Source organism: Leptosomus discolor, chromosome 3 (assembly GCF_034619465.1).
Source record: "Leptosomus discolor isolate bLepDis1 chromosome 3, bLepDis1.hap2, whole genome shotgun sequence".
NCBI classification, from domain to species: domain Eukaryota; kingdom Metazoa; phylum Chordata; class Aves; order Leptosomiformes; family Leptosomidae; genus Leptosomus; species Leptosomus discolor.
Window position 1 is genome coordinate 17196130 of NC_141393.1, and position 27125 is coordinate 17223254.

At 44.3% G+C, this 27125-nt stretch overlaps 1 protein-coding gene across 3 annotated transcripts in view; it reads left to right on the forward strand.

Moving 5' to 3' along the window:
- Nucleotides 1–3879: 3879 nt before the first annotated feature.
- Nucleotides 3880–27125, forward strand: part of CLMN (calmin) — a 71392-nt gene continuing 48146 nt past the window's right edge. For all 3 annotated transcript variants that reach the window (XM_086463162.1, XM_086463160.1, XM_086463161.1), the window contains exon 1: nucleotides 3880–3961. In XM_086463162.1, the coding sequence (XP_086319288.1) occupies nucleotides 3880–3961 (82 nt within the window). The remainder of the gene's footprint in view (nucleotides 3962–27125) is intronic.

Here is a 27125-nt window from a genome sequence, read left to right on the forward strand (position 1 = left end):
TTAATTAAATGTAACCTGCTTTTTCAGTTATAGAATTGTCCTTAAACATCAAAAGGCAAGTGAACTTTAATAATAAAATCTGAAATCACTTTCTGTTTCCTTACTCCTCACTGTATATAATCAGTTACTTCTTAGAAGGCATATAGTATTTTCCCAGATAATTTCCCACAAGCATTTACAGATTTTATGACAAATAACGTAACATTTGGAGGTCTGGCTTTATGTGAGAATCTCAGATTTCATACTTTCGTCTTGAGCTGATTCATAGACCTCATGGTTGCAGGGAAGAATGCAAAAACTTAAAAGAACAAATGTTTATAAAGGATGCCCCTTTTGATCTCACAGTTTTTTAGGGTCCTTACAATCTTAGAGGCTTAGCTTTTCATTTTGGAGCACTTAGTTCTGCATATATTGCAATTGTTTTTACAACCATCTCAGAGGATGTTCTACCTATGAGGGCTTCTGCTAATGGCAAAGCTGCTTTGGGGAAGGTGCTGAAGAGCTATCTGAAAGCCTCAGGTGGACCAATGCAGGTGACACAGATGCCTGCCTCCCTGGACAGAGCTGCCCACCTGCTAAGTGAAACTGGACCAGAGTTCTCATTCACAGTAGCTCATGGCCCAGCGTATTAATGTAAGATGAAGCTGATGCAGCTTATATTGACGTGCTGGGCTAGAAATTGGAGTGGCCCAACCTGCCAGATGGGCCTGGACCACAGGCCAAGGTTGAGGTCCTGCCTGACTCACCAGCAGGAGAAGGGCGGGCTGCGATGTTGATGCTCTCGCCTCCCATCAGTGCAGGAAGAGCAGGCAGTCCCAGCCTCTGCTGCCTGCCGGACCACACTAGCCGGTGTCATTTTGCTGGGCCGTTCTTCATTCAGAGGATGGGGGTGCACAGAGCAGATGGTTTTCCAGGTAAGAAAGGTTTAATGCCTTTCTCCTCTCCCTAAGAGGAAGTTTTAACTTCCCCATGCCCACAATGTTAATCATTTACAACATCTTAAACCCAACCTGACCCTGAGACCCAGACTGTGCAGGTCAAATGCAGCTGCTTGGTAGGTCTGGAGATGTCAGAGGCACCGAGGCTGTGCCCTCAGTCACCCTGATAGTGGAGCTGGGCAGCTGTCTCACAGGCACAGGGAGCAGGGAGAAGGCAGTAGTTAGCCTCAGAAAATGTGCGGAGAGCAATTAATCACAGGTTTAAAATCACACATCAGGTGGGGCTGGCAGCGAGGAGTTAATGGATTGCTTCCTCCAACCTTTGTTCCTTCTACTGCACCTCAGTGTCCACCTGTATCAGCAATAGTGTGGCCAGCAGGAGCAGGGAGGTGATCGTGCCCCTGTACTCAGCACTGGTGAGGCCGCATCTCGAATGCTGTGTGCAGTTTTGGGCCCCTCATTACAAGAAAGACATTGAGGTGCTGGAGCATGTCCAGAGAAGGGCAATGAAGGTGGTGAAGGGTCTGGAGAACAGGTCTTACGAGGAGTGGCTGAGGGAACTGGGGTTCTTTGGTCTGGAGAAAAGGAGGCTCAGGGGAGACCTTATCGCTCTCTACGGCTACCTGAAAGGAGGTTGTAGCAAGGTGGGGGCAGTCTCTTTTCCCAGGTAACAAGTGACAGGATGAGAGGAAATGGCCTCAAGTTGCACCAGGGGAGGTTTAGATTGGACATTAGGAAAAATTTCTTCACTGAAAGAGTGATCAAACATTGGAACAGGCTTCCCAGGGAAGCAGTTGAGTGACCATCCCTCGAGGTATTGAAAAGACGTGTAGATGTAGTGCGTAGGGACATGGTTTAGTGATGGACTTGGCACTGCTGGGTAAACAGCTGGACTCTATCTTAAAGGTCTTTTCCAACCTAAATGATTCTGTGATTCCATGATTCTGCTGAAGGTTGCAGACTGGTCCACTTCTCCTTGTGCATTTACCTGCCTCTCGTACCAACTCCCTTTCTCCAGCCAGCATACCAACCATAGCAAGCAGCCACTGGGAGTTTTCATGAGCAGGCTGGTGCAGACCGGGGCAGGCTATCTAGAGAGCTCATGAAGCCACAGCTCCTGGAAGGTGCCCACGCATGATGGGACAAAGCCTCAGCTGTCCCCATCCAGCATTGGCAGTAATCCTGCTTCCAGCAGCAGCATGGACTAGGGCCCTCCAGCCATCCCTTGCGGACAGTATGTCACTGACACTGTGAAGTCATTCACCTGCTTTTCGCACAGCCGCAACGGCTCCGTTTCCAGCTCCACCTCTAAACGCAGTACTGATGCATTCAGCTTGCTTGGATACCTCCTGGAAAAAACAGGTCCTCCCAGTGCAAAATGAAGTCAAAGCCTGGCACTGAGATATGTGCAAATCCAGCTTAGTTGAGATGTGTTTCCCCTTTCATAAGCTGTTTCTTCTGCTCCTTGCATTCAGGTTTACAAACTCTTCGGCATGGCATTCATTTGTCCTTACATTTATGCAAAACTTTTGAGCTTTGATATGTAAACAGCTGAGGACAGCCCCAGACTCTTGGAGACCAGATTTTAGTGTAGTTGACTGGTGCGTGTTATAGCAGTGACAAACACTTCACCTATTAGATGCTTTACAGATGACTTTGCCTTCTCACCATCTCCATCTGATTTTGAGTTGTAATAGAGAACTTACCGGAGCGGGCTGTGGGAAGAGCGCTGCACTCCTGAGCTGGGTGAAACCACTGGTTGTGTGGAGTTAGCGTTTACTTGGGATCACATAAACACTTCCAACTTGAAAGAACCACAATCTCTAGATCCCAGTTTGTTTATATTTAACTTTGTAGATTTCGGCTTGTGTGTTTTGCTAGTCTAACTAATGATGCTATACTAGTCTAACTGGATTGTGTCAAAATTTGCTGTTTACATTATAGTCTCATGGTTTGAAAAGAAAACAGGCACAGAAGTACAAATAGTGGTATGTTGTAATGAAATATCTTGTATGTAAAGGAAATGCTCATGCTGTTCACCAAGTTAGTAAGCGCAGATCTTAGTGATATTGAAGAGCCTTGGTAACAATTACTGTCCAATTTTGATGAAAACCGCTGTAAATGAAGACATTCAATGTGAAAATTCACTACAAAGGAAATTTGAGAGCCTAAACAGACTATCAAGAGCAGGCTGAATAAGTATGCACATGGCATATTGGTGCTTTTAATTTACAGTGGCGCTTATTTAACCTCCAGGAGGAAAATCCCTCTGCCGTCCGCACTTTCTTCCATTTCTGCCGTGGATGCGTGACATTTATTCCGGGGGACGACACCTCTCCCGCCCCCAGGCGCAGCAAGAGAAAGCGGGCAAGAGCTCGGTATTGTCTGCAGCCCCCCTGCTGCCTCAGCAGGAAAAACCTGCGTGCGGAGAGTGCCAACGGACCGCTCCCCAGCGCGGCGGGGCGAGGGGCGCCGGGGCAGGCGGCCCCGCCGGGGGCAGCGCGCCGCCGGGCCGGGGGTCGCGGGGGGCTCCGCAGCGCCGGGGCCGGGCCCGCCCGCGCCCGAGGGGGCGGCTGGTGCGGGGGCCGCGCTGCCGCCCACGCCGCTTTCCGCGGGGGCGATGTGGGAGCCCCGCCGCCGCTTGTGAGGGGAAGAGGGTGGTGGCGGGCGCGGAGGTGCCTGCGGCGGGGGGCACGGCCGGACCTCCACCCCGCTCCGCCCCGCTGCGCGCCAGCGTTCCGCCGCCGCGGGCCGGGCGGAGGGAGGCGGGCGGGCGGGAGGGAGGGGAGGGCCGCGGGGCGGGGCGCGGCGCGGAGAGGGGCCGCCCCCCCGCCCGCTCCGCTCCGCGCCGCTCCGCGCCCGCCGTCGGTGCCGGTGAAGGCGGCGGTGGCGGTAGCGCTGGCTCCCGCCGCCCCCCTCTCACCCCGGCCCCGCGTCCCCCATGGCCGGGCAGGAGTGGGACTGGTTCCAGCGCGAGGAGCTCATCGGGCACATCAGCGACATCCGAGTGCAGAACCTCCAAGGTAAACCGACACCCCCGGAGAAACCCCTCCCTCCGCCCCCGCGCCGCCCCGCTCCCCTTCCTCGCCTTCTCCCAGTCCTTCCTCCCCCGCCTCTCGCCGTGCCCTGGCGCGGGGCTGCCGCCGGCTCCCCCGCCCGCCCCCCCGGTCCACCCGGTGCGGGCTCCCCCGGCTCCCCGAAGCGGGGGCGGTGCGGGGCCAGAGGAGGAGGAGGAGGAGGAGGAGGACGGCGGGGCCAAAGTTTCCCCGGAGCGCGGCGCCGGGCCCGCCCAGCCCGCGGGGAGCACCGGCGCTGGGGCGGGAGGGAAGGGGCGCGGGGGCCCGCGGGCGCTGGGGATGCTGCGGCGGCGGGGGGGCGGCACAGCCCCAGACCCGCCCCGGGGGGACTCTGCCACCCACAGCCTCCACCTCCCGAGGGCCGTCGGGGAGAGGGCTGCAGGCTCCGGGTCACCTCGCTCCCCCTCGGGGGGACCTCGCCGGCGGGGCGGTGCCGAGCGAGCGGTGCGGGGCTCAGCTGGGCTCTGCTGGGGACAGAGCTTCGCCTCTTGTTGCCTGCGGAGCCTGGCTAAGGCGCCCCGCAATCCGGGGGGCACAGCCCGCCCTGCCAGTCCGCCCTGGAGGTTTAGAGGTGCTCGGCCGCAGCTCTAGGTCCCTGTCAGTGCAGTCTGAAGGGAAGGTGATGGCTATCGGAGTACTCAAGATAATACACCTTCTTGTACGGCAGTATTGAATAAACATGGGCAAAGCTTTTGGATAAATCACCTGCGGGATGCTCTCCCATTCTGCCACAGGCTATGCTGGCGGAAGGGATGCAAATACTGAGGTTTGAATGTAGTTCGCTATCAGTGTAGTAGTTCCTCTAAAGTTATCTTTGCCCCTTGCCGACTGACTCTTCATGACTGGCAGGGACAGCAAGAATGGGTGAAAGAAGAAAAAGCAACAGTGGTTCATGGGAGAACAACTCGTTAATGTAACATACCAGTCTTAATCAAGAGCTCAAATTATACTGCAATGTATCTTTGTGTTCCATAAAAATAATAGACTTGAATTATAGGTCATTATCTCTTCCTGTTTACGCATAATGATATTAAAGCACTGTCTACTGGCAGAGGCAGTGCAGTTGCTCAAAATTAGTTTCGGTTTGGTTTGATTATAGATGATGTATAATTTATCAGAAAAGAGGCTCAAATGAGCCATTATTTTCAGCTCTGATGTTGTATTAATGCAGTTAACTGCTGATGGGGTCACTCCACAACATTTTCACCTGCATCATCATAACCACTGAAATTAAAATTTTGCGTACAGCCAGGGCTGTTGATTCCAGGTTGAACTCCCTGTGGGTTTTGATAGTCCTTCATTATAGTGTAATTCTACATTTCTGACTCCTGGCCCTGTCTCTTTCGATTTTGTGTGTTAGCATGGAAGACCTGCCTCTGATCTCTTGTCACTCAAAACTATAGCGATTAAACCAGGTTTAATCCTTAATTCATGGGCATTTTTTTTGAGAAGGAATAGAAAAGAAATTGGTTCTTTAAAAAAAAATATGTTTTTGGCTTTGCCTTTCAGTCATTTATGTAAAAAGGAGTTAAACCCATTTCCCTTTCTGGAACTTAAAATGCATTTATACAGATGCACACAGCCCTCTCTGAAATTCCTATAGTCCTGTAGGAGAATGTCATCCTACAGGGCAAATTCCTTTGAATAACATTATGTTCATGAAAAAAGCCTCCTGTTCCCTTCTTACTATACAAGAAGAAATATGAGAGATTTATTAGTTGTCACCTTGCTTGTACTACTAAATGGGGTTTTAAGAAGTTTTATACCCTGTGTGGGCTATTACAGGGGAGAAAAGGCACTTCTTCTAAGGTACTGCTCCAAAGCAAGCGATAATATCTGTCACTTACAGTATATATGATTTGTAACACATAGTTCTCACATTATCTTCTAGAGATGAGAAACATTTTACAGATGGTGAGTCTGATACTTGGGAGAGTGTGAATTTTGTCGCTCAGGAGCTCAGTGGCAAAGCATGGTGCTTCACTTCAGGATAGTTTAATGTAAAATGGCAGCATATGCTCTGTGTTCATATGTAGTAATTAAACTTGCTTCTGCTTTATAATTTAGAATTCATTCTCTCCTCTCAAAACAATGCACTTTGCATCATTGACTCTCAGTTGCAGAATCAGTAACAGTTTTGATGTGCTAGAAAGTCATGAGTTCTAGGACAAAAATCTAGCTGAGGATGATGCAGAGTTTCCAGCAGCACCAGCAGAGCTCCTGTGGGGCCCTGCTGCTCAAGGCCACACGAAGGACCTTGGGTGGTGAGGGTCCCCATCCGCTGCTGCATCTCCTGCTCCTGCAGTGCGCTCTTGCAAGACTAGCTGTGTTTAGGGTAGGTGCTGTTCCAGCTTATTCCAGAATGCTCCCTGTCAGTGGGACATTGACATGTATGAAGGTGCTTCCCGGTCTCTGGGGACCCCATGATATAAATATAGGCCCTGAGGGAGTATGTTGTAAGGAGAGGACAGGAGACAGCAGATAAATATTTGCAGATATGAACAACACGTGAGAACACTGGCATGTCTGCATGCGGAGATGGAGACTTCTTCTGCTGATGCACAGAGCCAGCCAAATACGAGGTCTTTCAGGTCTGGAAGGCAGACAAAGCCATCACTGTCATGCTGTGTCCAAGCTATCTTGCTCAGCAGCCGATGGAAGAGCCCAAGTGATGATGACCATGAGAAGCGGTGCCACTAGCACCTGAGCAGCCTAGATGGTATTGAAGTTTCTGCAGGCATCATACAGCCATCTGCTGTAGCAGTTTTCCATACCCTTTCTGCCTCCTTTTTTAAAAGCTAAAATTATTCATTTCTCTTGGAAAGTTCTTCGTTATGTCTTAGCTAAGCTATAGAGCACTGCTGATGTAAAATACTATTTGAAGATGGCATATGCTGTTTCAGTCTGTTGCATCTTCCCTCTCTAATTTGGTAGTTCCACATCCAGTAAGGATCTGGGATTCTCGTTACTGGGAAGTGTCTGCTGTCATGAAGGTGCTTTTGCAGTGGCATAATCCCACCAAATTCAGGGGTTGTTCTAGGTGCCTGTGCTGGATGCAGAAGTAGCCTCTGGAGCTATAATATATTCTGTCATGTAACTGATGGGTGAAATTATGGCATGCGTGGGGTTTCAGCTTTTTCATAGGGAGACTAAAACTGACAGCCAGGGGTGAAATTTGCTAAATGGACTGGACATAGGAGGGAAAAAGGATGGTTTTAAAAATGGAATTATGTGCGGATATTTAGACATAGGCATATGATGATAGGCTTTTATTTTTCCTTTCTATCAAGATCTGAGATTTTCCTTTTTTTTTCAATGAAGAAAGTGATAGTTCAAAGCTGTCGCAGGTAAGTGATGCTAAAAGCCAGGCACATTGCTTCCACTCTTGACAGAGGTAATTTCAGAGAACAGAAGCAAAAGTGACAATCTGATGGAGGAGAGGAGAGAGGAATGTAAAGAGAGAATAAGTGCCAGGTGTGGTGGTGCACAAACCAAGTTCCTCACTCCAGGTCTATTTGGTTTCTAAATGCATTTAATAAACTGATAGTCTTGTGTTCTTCGTTCTGTTTGCATATTCTCCATAGTGAATTTCTCCACATACTGAAAGAGAAAAGTGGAAAGCCTGCTCAGAATGTAGGAGCACATCATCAAGCAGTGGAATGCTCAATAATTAATTTCCTGCGAAGAGATGGGTTTTTTTTTTTTTTCCTCTTTCTTTCTTTCATTACAACACCAGCGGGAACATTTTGTTACAACATGAGAATATTTTAAAATCTTCCCTACTGGAAGCTTGATTTAGGATCATCAAAAATATACTCCCTTATGTGGTGAATTGCACTCACTAGAAAGAGGCAACATCCTCAGCAGGAATTACTCTCTTTTAGATGATATTTTGGTCCTGTGCTTTGCAATAGTGTGAATGTATATTTAGTAGGACGTATCTTTCTTACACGCCTTGGAATGAAATATGACTACTTGTGCAGTCAGATGTTTTGTCCATCTCTGGCAAACAAGTGCTGTTATCGCCGTTTAAAAATAATTGCGGTTTAAATGTCCGTTTTGTGTGTTTATAACAGGGTACATGGGCTGGGATGGTAGAACTCTTACCATTCTTCTATCAGAGGACTAGACAAGGAGTCCAAAGTCCTGCTACTCGTCGTTTTGCTACTCACTCAGGATTTGATCTGGAACCCACAGAAATCCATAGCTGTTTATTCCTTGAGTTCAGCAGATTTAAATACTTTTCTGAGTGTCAGGCTTCCTCTGCTGAGGGTTATGTGGCCTTCAAACACATTTGGAGGGCTATGCCAGAATATATTGTAGTGTTTTCAGAAATAATGCAAAACAAAACAAAACAAACAGTGGTGACAGCTGGAAGAAATAAAGGGAACAATTCCAGCCCTATTAGTTTCCTGTTCTTGCCCTAGTTTGTACCTTTGGGTGAGTCACTTAGTCATAAACTCCCAGCACTGTCTGATTTTGCCTGTCTTCCCATTTGGATCCTCAAGATCTAGATTTTATAAGCTTTACACAGTATTAACTATAGTTGTCACTGATAGGAACCTCAGCTTCCTTTGAGGGAACAGGTCCCGAAGCCTATGTCTTAAGAGGCAATACAAATGCTTAACTCATAAAAGTTAACTCTGGCAGTGAGAATATCTACATATCTTTATTTTGGAGGGCTTAGGCATCTCTGATTGACAATCAAAGATAGGTGCTATAGTCAGCCTTCAAAATGTTTCTTTCTCTATTTTTGTTTATCCATTTATGTATGAAACATAATTCTTGTGACTTTTGCACTTAACTACAGAGTAATCTTTATTTTTTTTTTATTTACAAGATACAGCAGCATTCAACCTGTTTGCTATAGTTTGACATGCCTTTCAAACACATGGAAATTTTACAAATAGAAGGAAACCCTTTTCAGTGTAGCCATTCATTCTGACAAAAGTAAGGGGCTGTAACTGTTCGTTACTTTAACTCTTCCATAACTTGTAGCCATATTCAGCAGGATTTCATGTTGCCTATAGACATGTTCATTTCAGTGGAGCTCTTTATAGATTAGGGTGACATTTGGAAAGATTAAATTGCCTTAGACAAAGCCCTGTAGAACCACAAAGTGATCATGTTCTATATAAAGTGAAGTTAAATAGACCTGAGAGTTATAAATGCAACCCCCCAAAATAAAGATTCAGATCCAGGTATAAGAAACCAAAGATAATGCTGGAAATGTAAGTCTTCTGGTGGGGATGGTCTTTTTAAGGGCACTCTCATACCTGACAGTATTTGGCAGTAATGGAAGGAAGACTTACCTGCTCCAGACGTAGGAAACTCTGGCAGTGGAATAAAGGAGCAGTGAGAGTTAAGGCAAAGTACAGATTGCATGTTTCAGCATGCAGTTTTAACAAGGTCAATGCCTAATTTCTCTAACAAATTAGAAGTCTGGGCTCTCTGTCCCATTGCATGGATGAAATTACACCAAATTCAAATCATGCCCAGTAGCTCTGCCATCAAATGAACTCTTACACCTGCGTATTAACACTTCATCATAAGAGAGACTGTTTGTGTTTGGCATCCAAGCATGGATGCCAAACTCGAGGCATGGGGTTATCTGTTGTCGCTCACCATCACCTGCTCTGCCTTTCCTTGGTGACCTGTTGTTCAAGCACAGACCAGCCTCAGTGTTAGGAGAGTTGGTGACATCTCGAGCCATATCACTTGCTTGAAGGTGAATGGCATTACTTTAAAAATTACAATCTTCAGAACTTTAAAAATTACTTGTCTTCAAAAGTGAAGACTAAACAAGTCTTCACTGTGTTGAAACTAGTGCCGATTAAAAAAAAATATAATGTACTTCTCATAGTTCTCCTGCTTGGTTTTTTTTTTGTAGGGTTTTTTTCTTTTTTTTGGTCCACTCAGCTTGGACAGAAATTTGCACAGTTTTCTTTCTCCTAAAGACAATTGCAAGGTTATGTCACTTGCGTCCTGAAGTATGTGTAGCATTTATATCTGTCTTGTCATGTAGAAGTCAAAAAGATTCTCAAAATTATGTATGCAGGAGAAGAAATGACCAGATAAGCAGTTGCACCTGTGTCAGTGCACCTTTTAAGAAATGTGTCTTTTTCTACATGTCTCTCTACCTGCTATTCTATTTTTATTTCTCCCCAACCAGTTAAGTACAGGGACTGTAGGTGGAAGGTTGCAGGATGGATTTGACTTCATTATAATTGCTGCATATTTCTGTGCAAACAGCTGAGCTATGTTTTAGCTGTAGTTCGAGGCTTTATAGCCACAAACACAAGTTTAAGTTGGTGTCTTCTAAGGAGGCTTGTAATAGCAACAGCCTGGATGTCTACAGAGTGAATGCCTGTGGACGTGTAACCTGCAAGCAGAGAGGATTTCTTTATAAACCCAGGAATCCCACTGAATCTGGAAAGATGTTATCAAAACCACTTAAAAGATAACTCTCATCTCTATCCCCATTACTTAATTTGATGGTGTGATTCAAAACATGGTTGTTGAAATAGTGTAATGCTTTGAGGGATTCCATTAATTATTTTGAACTAATTCAGACATATATAAAAATATGTTTTATGCTGTACTATCTTTAAAGGTACTCTTGATATATATCAGTGTAATTCAGATCCAGTGAATTTACAAACAAGTTACCCTACTTTTTTATACTTTTTGTGTTAGCATCTTTTACTGTTTGTAGTCAGAAATGAGACCATTCCAGACCAGTGTTGTTGATCTTCTTCATTAGGGTGATTTTTATGTTTTTCTCTTTTGGTAGTATAATTCTAGTTGTTTACAAAATAAATGCTCGCTAGATATGCACCACAGAATTAATTTCAAATAGAAACATTTATATTCCAGTCCTTGTAGTCTGTAATGCATGTATCCCTTTGGATCTTCATCCTGTCCTAATTAAGACTGGGGATAAGTGCATTTCGTAGAGTCCCAGGCTGGGCAAAGAAGCCTCTCCTCTTGCGCGGTGCCCATTACCAGGAGACACGGCTGTTCATTGGTGTGTTTAGATTCACACACCAGCCAGACCCCAGCCCTGCAATGCAGATCCAGCAGGATGTGGTGCTGCCTCGCTCGCTCCAGTGAAGCTCCATATATCTAAGTGCATCCAGAGCCCTGCTAAAGCTGGGGATGCTCTACCCACGAAATGGTCCTGCTAGATCAGATTGCGTCACCAGTGCCTTCATGTGCACAGGGCTTTAAAGTAGAAGGCCAAATCTTGTCTGAAGGCAGGAAGTCTTATTCTGCTTGTCTGTACTGGTGGGTTTGTCGCTTTTTTGGCAACTGGACTTCTCAGTTTTCTGTTTCATGTTTGAGTTGGAGACTCATGCAGTTACCTGGTTGTGAAATGAGTCTTGAGTGTCTAATTGACTGCCATCATGGTGAATGCCATGGTGCTCCTGTTCTTATACTGGGACCCCCAGGGCAGGCACTCCACGTTTTAGCTAGGCTTACATGGAACCTCAGATTTAGGTCTGGCACCTGGGATTGTCCCTCAGAGGAACTGAAACTCGTCCAAGCAGCTGTTGTTCACTGTGGCTCAGCGGTTGCAGTCTCCAGGTTAACAAAGAGTTCTTAAAAGAAAGCATTTTGGATGTTGCACCAGGAAGAAGGTATTTACAGGGGAGAAAATGAACTTAAACTGCCTGCATGCTTTTTTCCCCTCCCCACCCAGGTTACCATCACTGTTAATGGTAACATGAGAGGTCTTGGTAACATGGACCTGTCCCTCAGAATAATTCAATTGTTAGTGCTTCCGAAACCTATGAAAGATCTCTGATGTGCACTAATCTTGCTAGTGCCTCATAACTCTCAAGTGCTTATGGTAAGCTACATTTTTATTCTTACAGCCTGTTTTTCCTATGTTTTCTTGAAGAAACCCAAGTAACAATAAACCCCTTGATGATCAGGTGTCCGTGCGTTATTTGGATGTTGTGAGAGCCATATCACAGCCTGAACTGTCCGTTTCATGGGACTCTAGCTGAAACTGTGAATCGCTGCCAAAGCCCAGGGACTGGTTGCATGCATGGGCTGTCTTTCTGTTGCGCACTAATGGTCAGAAGTACTTTGCCGTTTTGTTTTAGTCTTTGCAAAGAACCCCCTGATGTATATCAATAGGTGTTTTACCTATGCGGTAAGCATAGTTCACAACTAAGGGCTGATTATGCTTCTCTTGGCTCAGTGAGAAGTGGGAAGGGCAGGAGTCCTGACACCGTGACAAATGAAAGCAATGCCAACGAAGATAACTTTGTTAAAAACTGATCCTTCATATGACTGTGTCTGGACATGTGATTAAAGCTTTCTGGCTCTTACTGTTGTTCATGATAAACATGAACTGCAGTTATAACTTAATAAAGATGTAGTATTTATAAATAAAGTAGTATGAAGTGTCCATTTCAGACTTATTGCCTGGGACGTATATAAGGAAAGAAATGTAAATCTGTCTGGACTGTTTGCCCAGAGAGAGTAACAAGGCAAACAGAAGCAGGCAAGTGGGGAAGAACATGGTCCTCAGAAACATAATGACAGCGCAGGAGGGACTGTGGCCAGCACCTTCATATGATACTTAAAACTGGTGAATCATAAAAATCTTGCCCAAATGAGAAGATGAGCTTTCAGAGACATAATTCCCCTTGACTCTGCCTTTTTGATAAGGTACTCAGTAGACTGATTTCTGTTACAAATCCTGAGTGATTTCAGCAGTTACTGTTCAGAGTAGCTGGGAAGCATTTGGTCCTTGTCCTTGTTCTCAGGTTCCATGCCGGGTAGGGAGCTTTCCAGCCCCGGTGATTAATGCCACTGAACAATGTTTAATTCCTGTTACTCTCAGGGCTTTTTTCCTGGATAGAGGACAAGCAGTGATTTGAAGTTACAGGGGCTTTGGCATGAGTTTTTCCGTTTCTGCCCATTATAAAGAAAAAAGTTTTTGAGGGACCTAGTGTTGGTTAAAAAGAACTTGTGCTCAGACTTCTTCCAGAAGTTAATAAGATTATTGACCTTGGCTGAAAGAATACAGAGTATAAGTTTTTGCTGGCTGAGCTGCATTTCTTCTTTTGAAGGTAGATGGTCTTTTTGGTGTATTCAGTGTTGGCCTTTCAAAACTTTAAACCGTTGTGTGTTTATCAGAGGGATCAAAGACAATAGGAGATTTAATTGTCTTCAAAAACTGTGTGTCAAGAGGAAGCACCATGTTTTGGTTGCTAATACTGCTAAGGGATGCTATAAAATCCTGCAGTTGACAGTATCACTCATCATGAGTTTATTTCAGTTTAAGAACTTGGAGGTCGCACCAGTGTGACTGCTCTGAAGTCAGGAAGCAGTTGTGACTCTGGTGATGGTAGCCCATGTCTGCACGAGAAGGTCAGTGCATCCTTCCCATCCAGTGCCGGACGCCACCGAGAGCGGCCGTCCTCAGGTGCTGAGAGATCCAGATGTAGCTGGGGAGGTCTGGAAAGCTGATACCCATCTGTCTCTCAAGATTATTTTGAAACTAATTAACACAGCCAGTTATATTCAGTTTTTGTTTCAGCTAATCAGATCTTGGGTATCTTTCAGATCCTTGACTTTCTTTAATTTGGACGGTGCATGTCTAAGCATTTTTTCATTATCTGTTCCACAGCTGGCTCTAGAGCATATTTTTTTTTCGTGCATATTGAGTCTTTCACTTTTATGCTGAGACTGATGACGAAAGACAGTTGCAGAGGTGGCCTAGATGCCTACAGCGAGCTCAGATGAGACCCCTGTGTTGCGTCACTCAAGCCAGTAGACAGCTTTGTCATTCAGGCACTTAATTACGAACCAAATGTTCACTTGACCTCTTGTATTCTCATTTCACTAATGAACCGAAACTTACAAAGGGTGACTGCAGAGCTGCTGCCGTTTGGGCTCTACGAGCCAAAGTTTCCTCTCATTTCATTTATCACACTAATGATCAGTTTTGGAGCCTAAACACAGGCTGCCTCTCAGGAGCTGCATGGAAGACACAGCTTAATGTGCTAACCTGATGTCCATGTGACAAAAAGACTGACGTGGGCTGCCCACTGCATTTTGACTTGCTGGTCCTGCTACATGTGTATGTTCTTGCATGCTGCATCATTACACAAGGATGGGGCTGTTCTGGATGTGGAAGTAGCATTTAATAACTGTGGTTTTACAGAAGCGGTCCAAGGTTGAGTTCTGGTACTGATAATATTGATACATGTAGGCTTTCTTTACCACTGCTTTGTGTTTGTCTTGACTAAAATTGAAATGCGTTCTTAATATATTCTAGCAGGGATTTATTTCCATTTTTTTAGTATTTGAGCATCTCATGGTTTTGATGTATTTCTCAGATGGCACCCTTATGTTAGGGTTGTGAATCAAAGGCACATGAAAGCCAAAGGATTGATTTCAGAGTTATCCAGGCAGCCTGATGAACATACTTTTCTGTGTGAACATGGAAAGTTTTGATGGAGCAGGCCTTGAACCTTGATATTCTCTTTTTAAGGTGACTATTGTAATTACCTGACCAAATTCTTCTTGTCACACCTTTTTCTCTCCTTTACCATCTGACAGCAAAACCTAACAATGTCATCTAACAATTCACAAGAACTGTAATACATATGTGCTGCCTTCTCCATTGTAAACTTTTACAACTTGATAATTCACATGAAGCTACAAACTCATCTTTTGTCCCAGCATGTGGTGATCCCATGTTTGGTGGCAGGTGGTTTCCCTCTGGGGTTTGCTCATGCTTGTTGATGTTCTCTCCAGCACACACCAGTTGGTGTGAAGGCTAACTGAGTGCAATCAGATCTCATTTTGTCTTGGCTTAGGGTTTTTTTTTTTAATACAAGAAGAACAAAATATTTGTGGAATGGAATCAACCTGCTTTCTCCTACTTCTCTCTGTTTGTGAAGACGTATTTTTTGAAGTCGCATACTGATCATCTTTATGAGTTACTATTTATCATTGTCAGGTAAAACCTTTTTTTTCTCCAAGTGCTTTGGAATTACTTCAGTCAAGATCCAAATCAGCTGTGCTCTTTCTGCCTCTTCTTACAATGCTTTCAGTTCACTGAATTTGTTCCTGGAGTTTTGTTTGCTTTGGTTTGAGTATGGGTTGCTAGAAAGGAGATGAAATGGAGCTGGGGAAGGAAGAAAACTTGCTGCTAGAAGCTGGAAGAAGGTAATTCATGATGAACATCTCCAAGAACTATAATTTATTTTATTTGAGGAATGTATGCTAATAAAAGCTTTCTGTTCTCATGCATAAATGAATCAAACTAAATTTTATACAAGGTTGAACTTGTCAAATCATACTTTTCAGTTCAGTTCTCAGCATCATCCAAATATTATTTTAACAGAGAGCAGTGCTTCACTGTCCTGAAACTCTGTCTCCATTGCGCAAGGGTCTGAAAGAGCTCAGCAGGGTAGAGGAAGTCCAAGGGAAGGCTTGCTTAGGGCATGGATGAGATACGTTAATCCTGCATGAATGTAGAGAGATATCTACCTAAAGATGTCTTGTCTGCACTGGATGATTAGAAGGATATGTTCTGCAAGAGAAGGAAGTCAGAGAGTTAGTAGAAACAAAATGAGAAATGAGAGAGCGATGAGATTCTTTTTCCTTTCTGCAAAGGTCATAGAGGAATGAGGCAGTTAATTTCCTCACCTTGAAACGTGGTTTATAATGGAAGCTCTGCAATACCTGAGAGTGTAAGCTGCCTTGACTTGAAGCCAGTTGCAGCCAGTGTCTTGTGGAGTTACAGCTTGATACATAAGCCATTCTGACCCACTCCTGGAAGATTCCTTTTCTTCTTTGTTTTCTTTTCCCAGTTTCTCAAATTTTGGTATTTGTCTGGTGATCTCCGTCTAGGCTTGGCTTGACAGCATGAACAGAGGAAAGCATTGCTGTTTAGTCTCATGATTCTTACAGATGAGTTATTAATATGTAAAGGAAAGAATAGATGACAGGTGCTTTCCCCCCACTTTCTCAGTCTTTCCTCCCACTGGAGCATGGCAAGTGCTGAGACCTGATAACTCCTGAAATAGCCTCGAGTCTTCCCTAGGCAAGTCCTCCCCACTGCACACGGGCGCTGACTTGCGATCAGCATGTGCGTGGGAGCTGATCCATTGCTTAAGGCTTCTTTGGGAACCCCAAAGAACAATAATATCCTGTTGACTAGGATTTTACTATTTATATCCATCAGCTGAGCAGCCGCCTCCTCTGCCTGCTCCTTAGTTACCAGTCTGTGAATCTTTCTTTGGACCACATTGTCTGTGCCATTGTTGGCAGCATGATTTTTAATTTCAAGATGAATTTGCTTGAGACACTTAGAAGGGCGAATGCATTGATGAAGAAAGGCATGAGCATTTCTTGCTTTGTTAACATGTTAGGCTCTTTGGACATCAGGCAAAGAGAATGGCAGGTAGCTAAACTAAAAATAAGGGGTATCATTAGAAAACAGTGCAAACCTATAACACTGCAAAGAGGAAAACAATTAGATCCCTTATAGATATGTTTGTGGAGAAGTACTGACGTACACCTGTCAGATTAAAGACTGAATCCTGCCACCCACATACTCTCCCAGCAGTTTATTCCTTTCTTTTGTCTTTTTTTTTTTTTCCCCATTTTCTTCTGCAGCAGATTTTCTATCTACTTGAGTAGAAAAGGTGTCATCTTCTTCCAGAAAAACCCTTCCCTGGCTTTGAAACATAGGGAAAAACACGTCAAATTTAGCCTGGTATTTTCTAGGCTGCTTTTTTAAAGGTGAGCCTTTTAAGACAGGCTGTACAATATACTTCGGAGAGAAAAAATACAGTCAAACCTGTGGGAGTCTGCTAGGGTGAAGTGAAAAGAAAGCAATTATTTCACTGCAGGCTTTTATGAAGATTTTTGAGGCTCCTATCAGAAATGGAAGTGCGTTAATAATGGGACTTTATATTTATAAAGTCCAATTGCTTTGACTCCGATATGGATAAAACCCATTATGGGGAGAGGGGGTTAAACCCGATCTGAATCAGAAGCAGCCACTGCTCCTAGTTTGAGCTATTTTTAACCCTATGAACATGGATCGCATAGTTCCCTAGTTTTGCTTCGGTGCCGTCCTGCATGCGGGTCTGTGGACATGCCTTCCAGAGACCAGGTCTCTTCTGAAGACCTTGCTGGTGTATCCACCAGGGAAGCACAGCGTAGCTTTTGGCTTCCCAGTTCCATCTTTTCCGCACTTTGGGAATGTGATGGTTCTGCATAGCTACCCTCTCCTATGCTGTTGCTCCCCAGCTCTGCCTTTTGAGGTTTTCTAGTGCAATGTACATCCTCCTTGTTAGAGCACTGGAAGCCAAATACAGGGCATGTTCAGCAGTTAAAAATGAATTAGGAATGCTCAGAGAAACTAGTATGTTTTCTGAAACCATTTTTTAATTATAGTGAAAGCTTTGTGCTTATAGAAAGTTTGGAGTATTTTTGGTACCATCTGGATACCTAAGCTTGGACAACAAATCACTTCTGACATAATGACGACAGTATAATACTGTGTTCTTCTAACCCGTGTCTCATTAATGTGGAAGCACATGGATTTTGCTGCAAAATGTTGATTCACCATCTGTGCTAGTATTCTTTGTATGAAGTGAAAGACTGCCCTTTGTGTTGCGATTGCAATGGACCCATTCTGCTTTTAATGGACCAAATGAGTAGGTCACAGAACAAAATAAACCTACACCAAACAGTACTTACTGCTAATGCTTATTTATATTACTTCCAATGTGGCAGCTATCAAAATTTATTAAAGGTGGAACTTGCAAGCTTAAATGACATCTTTCTGTGTCTCTCACTTTCCCTTTCCCAGGCTTTGGCTTTCATTTGCTTGTTTGGGCTGTAAACCCCTGGTCTTGGGGAAACTGTGAATTCCTTGTAAGCCACTTGTAGATGTCAAAACCTGAATCAGAGTATGTAAAGGACAGTAACATTGCTAGAGTTAAGATGGTATAGGTGAGACTTGACTATTGAATAGGTTGCAGCTTGGTTTGAGTTGTGTTGCTGCTCAATTATAAAACAGCTTAGAGGTTATTTACCTTCAGAGCTAGGAATTAACATTTTGAGTCTGGTCTAAGTCTGTGGATCCTCAGCTTCGTTACACTTCTCCACTGACTTTTGAACTGCTCTTTAAATTCGTCAGCCTTTGTTGTGAGGCCTTTTACATTTACAGGTTAATAGTTAAGATTCTTATATAGGAAGTGTTGCAAAGCAGTCTGTCTCTTCACCATGATGTGACTTTGAAATATCACAAAAACGATGTTTTACTTGCTCTGAAAATTTATTCCACTACCAGGTAGTTGATAGCTTCATTCATACTACTGAGTTTCACAAGCCAGTACTGGTGGTTTCCAGATGAAACCAATCAAACCCAGGGATCTTTAACCATCTTATTTTTCCTTCATTTCTCTTGAATCCTTCTGCTTTTTCATATTCTTAACCCTGAGAAATAGACAGAACATCTTTAAGTAAGTAAATAAGTATATTAGCAGTAAAACCTTAATCTGCTTCAGTAAATTTGTCAATGTAGTATGACTTATCACAGTACAATTAAGGGGCACATTCTGTTTTCTTGTGCTTTCAGTAGTTTTATTTTTGCAACCTTGTGGAGATAAGATACTGATTTGCATTTTGTTAATGAGTTTTTAAGGTAATTTTGATATATCAGTAAATAATGCCAAAGGGAAAGAAAGGGCTTAAAGAGAGATTCTTTCTGATGTCTTGTGAAAGGGATGCAGAGTATCAGTCAAGGGGTGGAACTTCTCTAAGGACACTGCAGGGGAAGATGCTGACAACAGGACAGCAAGGGGAAGACTGCTGTGGAGGGACTAGAGTGTGAGAAGCTGGTGGAGCAGGAAGGCTACTGATCCCTGTGCTTTAGGGGCAAGTCCATCTCTCTTCAGATACAGTGAATGACTCTAACTGGATTCAATAACAAATTGGAAACAGCAATAGCGAAGCCTTTCTTAGCTCCTTGAGGCTAACTTCTGGTGGGGTCTAACAAAGTAGAAGCAGCAGTGGCTGGAGGCAGTCGGCAGGATATTGTCAGAGAACTGGCTGGAATAGCATTTGCTGAAATGAGAGAATGTGAATAGGAGATATGCGAACATATAGGTAGATAAAAGCCTATGATTTTGCCTGCTGGGATGAGAAAATCCAAGGGTGTTCGCTGGGGACATGGAGGAGGAAGTGGTTATGGCATAGGAAGCCAGAACATATTTTGATGCTTTGTTCATGACTTAGATCCACCACATTATGCACATGTGCAAACCTCTATAAGCTGTTATGCTTATCTTCATCCTCCCTACTTGTCATATTAATATCTTTGCCTGCAACTGGAATCTGATCTTGCACCCACTGAATTTTTTATCATTGACTTCAGCGAGACTAAATCTGGCTACAGCAGTGGAGGAGCTGCTCAGCTCTGCTGGTCTCACGTGCACAGAGTTGCATGCTAACGCTCTGAGCACTCAGTGAGGGTCCTCCAAGGGCTACAGTATGGCTGCAGGCAGTTTATATAAATATATCTGCCTGCAGTCCAAAAGCCTGAATATACAGAAATACATAACCAGAATTGGATCCAGATCCTTGTGTCAGCCTTATATCCCATGCACTTGTCCTTGTTTGGCATGTTGTTAGATGGGCCAGCAGCACTTCTATGCAAGAGGGCTGATGTGGAAGCCCCTAGGTGGATGTTACAACAGCTTTATGTGTGTGTTTGCCTAGCTGTAGGAGTCATTATTATGGCTTCTGGCCTACTTCTCAGCAAAGCAATTAGCAAGTCCGAAAGGTCTTGCCTCAAGGCTCTCACAAGCCATGAATTATGCATTTAATTCTGTATCCTGCCTTCCATTTCTTTAACACGCTCTTTCAGAAGATTGTGTAATGTCTTATTTTGCTCTCACATAAAAATTCGACAGCTTGGTGCCCAGAGTAGGCAACAACTTTTTTTTTTTTTTTTTTCAGGTGGTGTTTATGAAAGAAAATGCTTGTTGCCAGACAATAATATCTTTAGGCTATTCAGTACCTTCCCTGAAGAGAGTCCTGAGAGCAATAGCAATCTGCTGGGCATTCAGCAGCAACAGCTGCTGCCTGCCTGATACCATTAAAACACAGATTTAGCACACTACCATGGAGCAATGAACCTGGCCACTGCTACTCTGATACGGTGTAGTTAAGGAATAACGTGGAGTGCGTCTACATGAGTACACTCAAAAGTTAATCCAAATTAACTTTCCTGAAGGTGATTAACTAAGCCACGCTGAATGCTTGTGTGACGGTTCGTCTGCAGAACAGCAGTGGCTCTACGTCAGCTGTTTATGTTTAAATTGAATTAAGGATGCTTTTTTCCAGAGGTGGGTTACCTTTGCTAGTGTTTTCCTTGAGACAAGCTCTCAGCTGTTGGTGGTTCCGGTCTGCTGCTGCCTGTTTGAAGTTGACCAGAGCCCTGGCAGTGCAGAGCAAGCAGTGAGGGTGGCAGAGGAGGGGACCCTGACCTCCGAGTCCAGACCGTTGGGCCAAGCGTGTGCTTTGTACCAGGATCAGTATGTGTGGAGCTGGGCTCAGTCACAGCTGCTGGCACTGGAGGCTGTGCCAGGAGAGGCAGCAGAGGAGCAGTTTAGCTGGAAGGGCTGAACGCAGAGCCCTGTCCTGCCGGAGTGGTGGGGCTGAGGCTAATTTGTGTGTAATTCTGGCTTTTGCTTTTGTCATTGCCTTGAGGCAGTGAGGAGGAGTTGTTTGGCTACTCTAAACAAAAATAGGCTAGGAAAGAAATTCATTAGTATTTCCCAGCATTTCTGTCTCCACAAGAAGCTGGCTGGGGATGCCTGAGCTTTTCTTAATGACAAGGATGCTGAAAAGGGGACACATGTCTGTGTGCGTGGGTATGTTTACTGTGCAGCTGACAAGACAGGGTTATATACCTTAATGTGCTTGGAAGCAGTTTATTAGTCCTCTCCAGACTTTGAGCTGCTCCAGGGAAAATTCTGCTTCCCTGGGCTCTCCTGGGTATCCCTACCCTGCCCCGTGGCTATATGTTACCTGTTCATCTGCTGATCTGTGGGATACAATTATTCCTTCAGCCTCGCAGAACATGCTTTCCTAATTCGGTGTCGTGACAGTGAAAGTGGAATGAAAAATGGCTTTCAGCCACTTCAGGAGCTTGCTGCTGCTGCCTCTCAGGAGCCCCTGGGGAATCCTGCACGGGAACCAGCTCGTCTGTCAGATCAGTTCTTTGGGATACAGACCCACCCACACTAGCGATGGTAATTCTGGGCAGTGTCAGCTGGGAGGTAATTTGGTCCCAAGGCCCATTGTTTTGCCTCTGGGGATTCTCCATGTATGCTGGGATTACAGCATGTGGGGGTGGAGGAACTTGCAAATCCAATTGCCCACGCTGGCAAAGTTATACAAGCTTTGTTTCCAGCACCGGTGTTCCCGTGCTTTCTTTGCCCTTCTGCACTGAAAATCCTGTTTAGTTACAAAAGTCAATTATAAACTAAGGCTGGAAGCCTCTGACTTCCAGCAAATGTAAAATTTAATTGATAGGATGAGAAATATTTGGGTAGTGAAGCTGCTGCCATGATATAAGCAAGGCAACGTTTGTAGGGAGAGGTAATGTCTTTTATTAGGCTGGCTGATAAATTGCTATGTTGTTTTTCCAACTCCTGTTTGTTGGCCTAATAAAAGCTACTACCTCACCTCAGACTTTTTTTTGTGGCATGCTTATCTGAGTAAACAGAAATCAATGAAGTTAGCCTAGTGCAAGTGGTCATGTTTTAAGACTGCAAGCAAATTCAAGGTTAATTTGTATAAATCCAGATTATTTATTGCCTTGCTTATGTTGTCTTTGTTCTCTAATTTGTGACTATTGAGAAAAAAATGCGTTCTTTCATTTATACAGAGTAATATCTTGAAAATACATCATTGCTTCAATAGCATGACTACAAATAAACAAGATTACATCAGTGACTGACTGACAAGTAGCCAGAAAACACAGCCAAGACCTAGCCTGACTGCAGTTGAAAAATGTGAAATTTTGGCCTTGTTAGGTAGCAAGTGGATGGATTAAACTAAAATGTTAGGCTATGCTGCCGTAACTGGAGTTTTCCAGGGTCTGCCTCGTCCTTCAACAAAGTCACCCATCCCTGTTTCATAATAAAAAGCAATGCATAAAATGTGCCTATCCAGTCTGAAATCTCGTAATTCCAGCAAGTATAATGTATCAAAACAAGTTTCACTGCTTGAAATGTAAATATTACAAATCATACATACGTTTTTGCTAGCTTATTTGACTGTGTAGGGCGAGGCCTATTTGAAGTTCATCCTACCTTATTTTATTTATGCATGGAAAGTACTTGAGGAGTACTCCAGGGAGGGGACATGAGCGAAGGCTGGGAGATACCTGAGTGTTTCCCAAGCCCTCGCCAGGCTGTCAACATTGTTCCAGAATCAGACGTTCGCAGGAGCAGTGTTAGCATTGAATTCACTGTTCCTGTTCTTGCGATGGCTAGCAGAGCAAAGTGGGAATGTACTTTGATTTACTAACAGAAGAACTGCATTTGGTTTACAGCTTCGGTGTAAACAGTAGGGAGGTTGTTTGGACTGCTCACTTCAAAACTATCTTGGCAAATGTTTCTTTGATGAAAATGCGGTCTACTCCTATCTGCAGTCGCTGTAACTGCTGGTATTACACACCTAGAAGGTCCCTCGTGTTGACTTAGCCCTCATTAAAGCTGTGCATTTCTCCTAGCTGTGACTCTTAATGACAAACACCTTTGAATCATGGCAGTTTGCAGTGGCTGGATGCAATTCCTGAACCTAGCTGTCCTGTCTCGTAACGCCCCCAGGACTCTCTTTACAATTTTGGCTTAATGAGTGGCATTTCTCTCTCTTAAGCCCTAGCTGTCTGGAAGTTGGACGTCCTCAGCTAGTTGTGTAGACTCCCTCTGGAGCTGTGATTTTTTTCCTTGGTTTTGATGGTTGGTTGCAGTATGTGAGAATGAGAAACGCTAAATGCTGGGCTGGGAAAGGACTCTCATTTGCTGTCAGAGAGTTAGGCTCAATTTCTGCCTCCACTGTAACTGAAGACACAGAAAAAGATTTGGGGCCAGCAATGTAAATACTACGAACTACAGTATAAGCCTTGCTGCTACCGGGATAGCAGGAGTGGCAGGAGGGAGGCAGAGGTCGCCCCTGTTTCCTTTTGACAGAGTCAGCAAACACTAATCCTTCTCTGCCAAAGGAAAGTTGCCCTGCTCGCTCACAGGGAGCCCTCGGTCACATCAGCCCATGTTTATACACCACACATGGTACGAGAGCAAATAAAAGAGCAGTGTGTTCTCAGCTGAGCTCCCCCCTGTCCTATATAAACGCTGCCTTGTTTAGGCAGCTTGGCTAGTAATTTTTATTTCATTTTGCTGGCGTAAACTCCTTTCCTTTTTCTCCCATGGTGTTTATAGAAGACTGTGATCCATCTATTAATTGCGTGTCATCCTTGCTCGCTGTGCCTGCCTCAGAAACCTGCAGGTTTGCGCATCTGCACTGCCCTGGGTGAGGTCCGTAACATTGCCAGTGAGAGTCGATTCCCCCTGCCACGGCGTATTCTGAATTCAACCTTATCTGCTTACCCACATTCCTTGTCGTCTTTCCTTATTCAGATTGAATATCAAGTGCTTGTGCACAGGTAAAATGTGTTTGTTAGAATTGAGTCAATCAGGTTAATGCTGAACGAACGGGACAACTAAGTGAAAAAACCTTGGATGTGGTTGGGATGCTTATCTCTGGGGCAAGGCAGGGTGCTCTGACTTACTTGGCAGAGACCCATCATGTTTCATGTAGGCCCAAAGAGCATTTTGCCGTGGAAAAGAGCAAACAACTCTGCGAAATAGGAGTTTCTGTTAATCTAAAAAAACCCTTCACAGGTAATTTCAGTTTTTGATCTTTTTTTCTGTGTTGTTACTTTGTTCCCTTGGCTGCTTCTTCCCCATTCCATCAGTCTGAAATCATAAAATATCATTAAATAACTTGTAACAAAATCGGAGCTCTGATAGTTGCAAACCTGTCCTTGCAGAGCTCATTGCTTTTCATAGCAAAGCGTGCAAGTGTGGAGCAGAAGGCAACTCTAGGCCTTTCTGCCTGAGAAAAATCTTTCCCGGGTCAAAGAGAGAATTTTTGTGTGCAGAACTTAAAAGTTATGTTTTGAGCATTATTTGTTTTACTGATGTCAGCTGTTTGTTTTTTTTAAAGAATCATTGAAGTGTTATTGCAAAAAAAACAGTGGAAAGCCCCCCCAGCACCCACTCACGTTGATGCTAACTCTTTTCAAAAGCTGCCTGGCTAGAATCTCCCTGTCACTTCTACCTTAGTGTGCAGTGGGCCACCTTGTACGTGTCTAAACTATGTTGAGCTTGTCTGGAAAGAGACTGGAAGTGCTTCAGGGTAGGAGCTTTGTGTGTGTGTGTGTGTAGCTATGCAGTCTGGATCAAACTCTCTTTGATTTTAAGCTCTGCTAATAATTAACCCTCAGCTTGTAATAACTATCCAGCATAATGATAACCACACTGCTGGCTCTTGCCCACAAGGTTGTTAGGTATGTACTACACAGCATATCCCTTCCACTCCGTGTCTGAGAGCTGATGTCTGTGAATGTGAAATAATCTAAATTAGGGACACTTCCCAGTATCTTTTTCTGAATTCTGTTACTTTATAGGCAGATATCAGTTCCTCTGTGTTTTGACCTGATCATCAGCCTTGGAAAGCTTGCTTCTTTCAGAGGCTTCATTAAAGCTCTTGAACATGTATTGTGGGCTGTGCTCTCATGTTTACATTAGTAGTGGTGCTTTTTAATGTTAAACTGGTTTGACCATAAACTGTGCTAGATTAAGTCCACATGTGTTTTGTCTTGATCATTTTTTCCTACTTCCATGTTATGTGAAGGTAGGTAAGCAAAGCAGTAGTTGGGCCTCTATGTTTCTCATCAGTCTTTTGGACTCCTTGAGGTGTGGAAGATGCAAACAGGCAGCAAGCGTGTTTACTGCTGCTGATCACCGGTGTGTTGGCAGCTCACATAGAAAACATTACTAATAAATTAATGTAAATTTTGCTTAAAATATCATCTGCTTTAAATATTAGCTGCTCTAAATATTAGCTTATTTCCTTTGCCCTAGCTGCATTCCCTCAACTGATTGTCATCAGAGCTGAAATCTTGGCACAGGTGATTCGGCTGTGAAACTGCATGGTTGACTCTTGTTCTGGTGGCTGAAACTCAGTGAAGAGAAACTTTTTATTGCAAATGAAAGGGAGCTCATGTGGCTGGGGAGAGGGAGCAGAAAAATCCTCTTCCCCTGCTGCTTGCTGCCTGCCCCAGTGTGGTGACCCCGTGTCTTGCTCTGCAGATGGGCTGTCCTGAGTCTCCCAAGGAGCCAATTTATGGCCTCTCCTTAAGTGCATGTGTAAAGGAAGGGGAAAACCGATCTGTAGTTAATCTCATGTTTCTAAGCAACCAGGTAATTCTTTGCAGCCAATTCCTAAAGCGAAATTCCTGTTTTCTTGCACCCCTGCTCAGCTGTGGCAGAGGACACCTTCCTCTCTGCCTCCTTCAGCTCCAGGGACCCAGGGACCTGGGACAGTGCAGTCCAAGGAGGGTTACAGCTTTTAAGCATTTCTCCAAATGTCATGGGGGAGGGTGAGGAAGCACAAAAATGGAGCTTTGTTAATGGTCTGTAACAGGTAGGGGGGTGTTCGCTGCAAAATCAGTAAAGTAGAAGTGTGAAAAGTTTAAATGTTTTCCACAGGGCTAAAATGAAAATCACAGTCACAAGTGGGGGCTTCTTTTGCTCCAAAAAGCATCAAAATGTCCGAATAATGTATTGCAAATTCTGTTTACAGTGAAACCTCTGTTTGCTATGGAGTTTGATAATAAAAATGACTGAATTCTGGTTTGAGTCTGAGCTGACTGTAAGGGACTAGCCTTTTATTAATAAAAGATTCCTGAATTTGAGACTGTAGAAATAGTAGTTAGAGGAAACAGAGGTCAAATGAGATCTCTGAGCTTCTCCACTGTCTGAAGAATGTAGATGCCTGGTTGGGGCTCCAGAATAATATTTATTAGACCTTTTTGTGTTTTGAGGAGGTCACACGAACCACACAGAAGCAATTATACTACAGGGACCTAAATCTGCTCAGCTCCACTAGTGAAGGTGATGTGTGGTGAACCTAGAGGTGCTGCAATAGTGCAGAAAACTGGTCAATTAACCTGAGTCCCAGCTCCAGCCACAGTGGGGAACCTCAGCTTCTGCTGAGTGAAGCAGGGCTGGAGAACTTGAGAAATGCTCCTATGGGTCCAGGGATATGTTTCTCTTTGCTGAAGGCTGCCCATTTGACCCAATATAAATGCTGGTTAGACTGGGGAGAAAAAACCCAAGGAATACAATAGTAGTCAACAGGAAGGAATATAGTTAAGAGAAATGGGCATACCTTGGCCATGTAGGACAGATGCATCACTGTCTTGGGGTTTGGGCTTTTTGGCTTGCCTGGTGTTTGATAATCTGAAGCTCGACTGAGAACTGCTCTCTCTTGTTCTTTGTCCTGTGTATTAACAATTATGTGCTATTTGCCACTGTTGCAGTTGAGATCCTGGGTCAGGTGGACATTTAGGCCCGATCCAGCCTATCACTGTCCAGAAAAATGCATACTAAACCGCCCTGCATGAGGGTATTACAGCTTGGTTAACCAGATGCTGGGAGCACATTTCTTTAGAATAAGTCTACAAGCCTGATGCATTTAAGCCTGTAACAGGCATGTGCTTTTACAGGGCGGAGTATTGGAGTAGGTAAACTTTTGACAAAATTGCTTCAAAGTGCATTGTATTCTGAGTTGTAGCTGGTGGGAAGGGTACTCATGAGATGGACTTGCCTTTGGCTGAAGTGCTGACCAGGCACTGTGCCTCATCCCATGTGTCTCCTCACTGACCCCAGGAGAGCCACAGAGCCATACTTCTGTAATGGCCAACCAGCTTATTCCCCAACATCACCCTGGCACTTCACTGGTTTGTCTGCTTGTAACACAACTG